Source organism: Telopea speciosissima, chromosome 7 (assembly GCF_018873765.1).
Source record: "Telopea speciosissima isolate NSW1024214 ecotype Mountain lineage chromosome 7, Tspe_v1, whole genome shotgun sequence".
Lineage (NCBI taxonomy): Eukaryota > Viridiplantae > Streptophyta > Magnoliopsida > Proteales > Proteaceae > Telopea > Telopea speciosissima.
The window spans coordinates 48,425,555-48,431,554 of NC_057922.1; the positions used below are offsets into that span (position 1 = coordinate 48,425,555).

The 6,000-nt window shown below is 39.3% G+C and overlaps 1 protein-coding gene across 3 annotated transcripts in view; it reads left to right on the forward strand.

Annotated features, from left to right (window-relative positions):
- Positions 1 to 5,718, forward strand: part of LOC122667170 (alpha-1,3/1,6-mannosyltransferase ALG2) — a 40,587-nt gene extending 34,869 nt beyond the window's left edge. Inside the window, exons 4-11 of one of the 3 annotated variants that reach the window (XM_043863393.1) lie at positions 2,221 to 2,337; positions 2,747 to 2,940; positions 3,057 to 3,162; positions 3,276 to 3,423; positions 3,591 to 3,730; positions 4,965 to 5,131; positions 5,218 to 5,536; positions 5,641 to 5,718. In XM_043863393.1, coding sequence (XP_043719328.1) covers positions 2,221 to 2,337; positions 2,747 to 2,940; positions 3,057 to 3,162; positions 3,276 to 3,423; positions 3,591 to 3,730; positions 4,965 to 5,131; positions 5,218 to 5,523 — 1,178 coding nt within the window. In that variant the 3' untranslated portion in view covers positions 5,524 to 5,536; positions 5,641 to 5,718. Of the gene's footprint in view, positions 1 to 2,220; positions 2,338 to 2,746; positions 2,941 to 3,056; positions 3,163 to 3,275; positions 3,424 to 3,590; positions 3,731 to 4,964; positions 5,132 to 5,217; positions 5,551 to 5,640 lie in introns of those variants that run through there. The other 2 variants (XM_043863392.1, XM_043863394.1) reach the window with 2 other exon arrangements.
- The last annotated feature ends 282 nt before the right edge of the window (positions 5,719 to 6,000 follow it).

Consider the following 6,000-nt stretch of genomic DNA (forward strand, 5'->3'; position numbering starts at 1 on the left):
TATAAATTCCATAAATCTTAATATGACAAAACATTGTTACAAACCAAAAGTGCAGTAAAATATTCATTTGTTTTGATGTCTAAAAAATTATTTTCATTCAGAGCCATTTTGACAGCATTCGCGCACACCAAATTAACCTTGATCGGAACATAACTCCTTCATGCCATCTCGTCTCAGTTTCTCAGAAAACCGAGACGAGAGACGAGATCTTGCCAAGTCGAGACGAGTTTTAGAACTATGGTCTTACATTAAGTGGGCTGGAAGTCACTATATGTGCAAACAGGTGATCTGCAGAAGTTACTGCTCACTTTTGCTCTCGGTTACATTACGGGACTGAGGTCGGTTGCCTAACCTCTGCTCACTCAAACAACCAGATGTCCATATCTCTCTCGTTTGACCTCCGATTGACCCAATTCTTTTTCCACATGAAATATGACTCAATGGGCTACAACTTTCATGTTTACACCTTCAACTCAGAGTCAGTGCGTGGGCTCCAAATTCTATCTTGAATCCATATCTTTATGCATATGCCTGAAGATCAAGTCATAACTCCCTCCTCTGATCTTTGATTGAGTTAAAATATGACTCAATGGGCTACAATGTTCATGTTATTACTATCAACTCAGGTTCAGTGGAAGGATCCCCAAACTGAGCTTGCATCCGACTCATATGCAGAAATTGTTTCCTGAAGCGTATGCATCGTTCCTGAAGATCGTCATAGTTTTCTCACTTGATGTTGGATTGATAAAAAAAGGTCGTACCCAGTGCACAAGGCTCCTGCGTTTAGCAGGGTCTGGGGAGGGTCAAATGTATGCAGCCTTACCCCTGTTTCCAGAGAGGCTGTTTCCAGGACTTGAACTTGTGACCATGCGTTCAGCAAGTGAGCACTTGACCAACGCGCCAAACACGACCTTCTACCTGATGTCGGATTGATCCGATTCATAAATGGATGGAAAGATAACTCGGTCCATCTTGTTCATGTTTTGAGCTTTCACAAATTCTCAATGAGAGACAGCTAAAAAAATCTGTGAAGTTACTGCATGTACAAAAACATTGTTGAAACAGTGTTGTTCTAAAATAGTAGGTACCACAGCAGTTGTCTAACACATAACTTTATTGTCTAACCTGGGATATGCCTGATTCTTGCGCCACATTTGAGATACCTTAAAGGGCTACAATCTTCCTCCTTTGGGGTTCAACCCAGAATTTCGTAAGAGGTCCAAAACTGGGCTTGAAGATGCCGGATGAGCAGAATAGAGTTCTGAACTTACCTGTCATGCCTAATGTTCGAACCATTACTTTCAACCCAGACATCTGATAAACATGATTCCAGTTGCCACTGAAAGCTGACTTGATTGCCTTCTATTCTCATGTTTATCAATTAGTTGTCTGACCACCATTATAGAAGATATAACTCATTAAATTTACTGCTCTGACGTGAAGCCTGATATCGGCTCACAAGGCATCCACCTTCTCAACTCCATCAAGTAACATCATCTCATCATGCCAAACACAACAAGCCTTTTCAACTGCTCTGACACTGTTTGCTGCCATATCATCTGTTCAACATACTGCTACTCAATCAACTGCACATCTCCCCAGCTGCTGCCCACTGCATTGACACTTTGACTGCTTCGTGCATTGGCAACAATGAAAACATTACATGCTGTTGTGGCCAATACCTCCCTGTCAATATTTTGTTGGATAGGACTAATGATTCAGAACATATTTTTGAAGTTATCAGTAAGAATCAAACATCGCCACGGATACCTAATATAAAGTCCATCTGTGTGAAATAGTATGATAGTAAGATGTAACCATAAAAAAATTACTCTCCTATCTTCTTTGTCCTCACACTTTTGTTGTGTTTCATTTTCGTATATAACGTCTTTTTTTAAGGGTGATTGTTTGCTGAATTTGGGAAAATAGCTTTAATTCTATTGCAGTTGATTTGTTGGTGATAATACTATAGTGTTGTTTTTTCTTTTGAATTTATTTTCTAAAAATCAAAAGGAAGTTAAGTGTTTTGGCTGCTACCCACGGGGTACATACTTTTACTATCCTATTCCAATGCCATTCCTGTGCTTTTCTATCAATTTATAAAATTAAGAAAGTGCTTTTGTTGCATTTTATTTTAATTAATAATAAATTCTTCTTCTAGCTATTTTTATTAGGTGAATGGATTGGATTTGGTCCTAACATGTTCCAAGTTGATGTCAGGTGGAGCTGAAAGGTTAATTGTTGATGCAGCTGTCGAGCTTGTATCCCATGGGCACAATGTTCATATTTTTACAGCTCACCATGACAAGACTCGTTGTTTTGAGGAGACTCTCACAGGTGAGAAGATATTTGGGCTAGTTATAGTGGCTTTCATGAGTATCTAAATTACCTAGTGAACTTTCAAAATTGTAATGCAAGAAATTAGAGACACAAGAGAAACACCTTTAAATGTAAAGCCTATTTTCAGTCCTGTCGGTGCCAAGTAAAATGTTATCATACATCTTTGTGGCTAGGGGTAGAGGAAAGAGTTAAGTGGTTGTTATTCATTTAGATGCCATCCTCTGGGATAATAATGTGCTCTTCCAAGGAACTATGGGCCCTTCTATGAAATAAATAGTATCAGAAAACAGGAAGTTAAAATATGTTCGATGATTTGTATAGCTGGATTCCAACCTTGTTTTTTCTTGTTCTTGATCAGATTGGATTAGTGGTACTAATTGTATCTTAGTCTGTGTATGTTGAGCAGGTGGTTTTCCAGTTACAGTATATGGTGCTTTCCTACCCCGCCATATTTTCTATCGGTTTCATGCAGTGTGTGCATATTTGCGGTGTATCTTTGTCACTGTCTGCATGCTACTCTTTTGGCCCTCTTTCGATGTTATATTGGCAGACCAGGTCTCCATTGTCATTCCCTTGTTGAGAATTAAAAAGTCCATGAAGGTAATTCATCTAGTTTAGTTATTTTTATATTTGGTTTATTATTTATTTCTGAAGTTAATATTCCAGATATATGCTTATAATGGGGAATGCTGTTATGTGGGCCATTTTCTACTCAGGTTGTATTCTATTGCCATTTTCCTGATCAGTTGCTGGCGCAGCATACAACTGCTCTTAGGAGGATATATCGGAAGCCGATTGACATGGTTGAAGAATCAACTACTGGTTCTCATTCATTTCTCTGCTTTCCTATTGTCACTATCTAGGTTATGCCTGCAAATACTGTACTTTTTTTGTTAAATGCTTTCTGGGCTTTCTATTCTGGCTTCTTTCAACAGGGATGGCAGATCTGATTCTTGTTAACAGCCGATTTACTGCCTCCACTTTTGCCAATACATTTAAGACTCTTGATGCCCGAGGGTTTCGACCAGCTGTTCTTCACCCAGCAGTCAATGTGGAGCAGTTTGATGAACCCTATGCTTACAAGTAACCATTTAATCTTGTTCATCCTTCCTATCTTGTAGGGCTATGACTAAAACATGCACTTGAAAATATCATGATAGTTCGTCTTCTCTGCATTTAGCTTTATTTGAACTGCATTATTTATTTATTTTGGATTAATAATTTCATATTCGTTGCTTCTTTTCATCCAGCTTGAATTTTCTCTCTATCAATCGTTTTGAAAGAAAAAAGAACATTGGTTTAGCAATTTCGGCATTTGCAATGCTTCACGCTCATGAAAGAGATGTTCTTCAAGGTCGTAACTTGGTCAAGGTTTCCCTGACTATTGCAGGTACAAAAATTCATAGGGTAATATTTCAAAAAATTTCCCAAAATTTTGCATGGAATTTCTCTTTTTGGGTCATGTATTTGGATACCAAATTTCCAGTGTTACATTGATTTTTGTGAAATATCAATGGTATTTGGACAGTGGGCAAGCCTTGGCGCAGCGGTTAAGTTGCTGGTTCAAAACTTGGAAACAGCCTCTCCTGCGAAGCGGGGGGTAAGGTTGCGTACATTTGCCCTTCCTAGACCCTGCGGTAGCGGGAGCCTTGTGCACTGGGACACTCTCTTTTTTTATCTATGGTATTCTGGCAAGCATATAAGAGATGCTTGAACCTCTCCCCCTACTACACACACAACAGGTTTATATAGTTGTTTCTTTCAAACAAGATGACTGTTTATAAGCACATAAGTTATGATATCAGTTTATCTTTCTGCTCTAGGGAACATTTAGAATTGGCCTCCTTGCACCCTTTCTCTTCAAGTTTCTGTGCAGTTTGTGTTACTTTAATTGTTTTCATGAAGTGTTGGGACAGCGCTTGGGATGTCATCCCCAGCCATCATAAAATCCAACCCATTCTGTCCCAGTTTTGTGGATGTGTGCTCTTCTTTCTTCTCTTTTATTTGAGCATACGAAATGTCTGGGACGCTGGACAACAGCTGACTGTTTCAATCAACATTCTATTTTTTTACGACAGTGATAATTGTTGGTGATCTATATTTTATTGCGCCTGTCATCTACTTGAAATTCAGATTCAATTAGCTCTTTAAATATAAAATTTGAAAATCGGATACTTAATGTCTTTTAGTACAATAATGATAATAGAAAGTATTCATCATGTAGCTGTTAGATATACTGTGGGTTCTGGGGCAACACGCATTTATGTGATCCAGTATTCCTATCCTAGTATTAATTTGATTGAGGAATCTGAGCCACCCAATGGATGTAGTGTTCGTTCCTGTATCATATACCTCCTTGTCCAAGTGACTGCCCAAAGAAAAAAAAGTTGGATAGTGTTATCTGGGTGAACTGATGAGGGGCTGGGAGTCTGGGCTACAGATTTGTTTCATTGGATGGCCAAGTTTCTTTTATTACAGGGATGTGCAGTTCTAGTAACCACTCAATGCTCTTCCAGTATTCCTCTGGATCATATGTATCCAAATATGAATAAAATGATGAAAATATAGCTTGCGCTAGTGTTGTATATGTGATGAAAGATGGATTTTATGTTTCTCTGTTTCAGGTGGCTTTGATAAACGCCTCAAGGAGAACGTAGAGTACTTGGAAGAACTTAAAAGCTTAGCAGAAAGGGAAGGAGTCTCTGACCGGGTTAGCTTCATCACATCCTGCTCGACAGCAGAAAGGAATTGTCTCCTCTCCCAGTGCCTATGTGTCCTCTACACTCCAAAGGTGCAATCCCTGAAAAAAACCTCTCACTTGACCAGATTCTAGAGAGTAATGATAAATAGTAAAATAGTCGTGCTTAATTTTTGTAGGATGAACACTTTGGCATTGTTCCCTTGGAGGCAATGGCAGCCCAAAAACCTGTTATTGCATGCAATAGTGGGGGCCCTGTGGAGACTATTAAGGATGGCATCACAGGGTTCCTTTGTGATCCAACCCCACAGAAGTTCTCACTGGCTATGGCCAGGTTCATTAGTGATCCCGAGCTGGCAGAGAAGATGGGCAGAGAAGCTCGGCAACATGTTAGTGAGTCATTCTCTACCAAGATTTTTGGCCTACGGTTGGATCAATTTATTATTAATGTTGCCCAGGGTAAGAGCGACAAGGGGGTAAACTAATTGCATTAATTGAATGAAGGGAAGAGAAAGGAGGAAGAAAAAAAAATCAGTTCAATGAAGAGAGAATAGCTTTGCCATTTAGGCAATCAGTGTGTATGAAAAATAAAAAAAGTTCACTGAAGAGAGAATAGCTTTGCCATTTAGTCCATCAGTGTGCAGTCATTTAAGGTCCTGTTTTATTACTCTTACAAGTTGCATTTTCTGTTAAGAATTCTGTTGGGGGTTGTAAAAGAGGTTTTTTTTTGGGTGGCAGGGGGGGGGGGGGTGTGGGTTGTTGGGGAGAGGTTTGGGGGTTGTGGTATTTTTTATCGGAACATGAAAAAGGAAAAAAATGCCTAAATATAAGTCCTTTTCATTTTTGGAAAATCATAGGATCCCCTGTGTATTGATCCGGAAAAGCCTCTACAAATCTAACCCTGGGTGTCAAGCGCTGTGGGTTTGCCTCAAATATCTTGCGGGTCACTTTCCACCAATCGG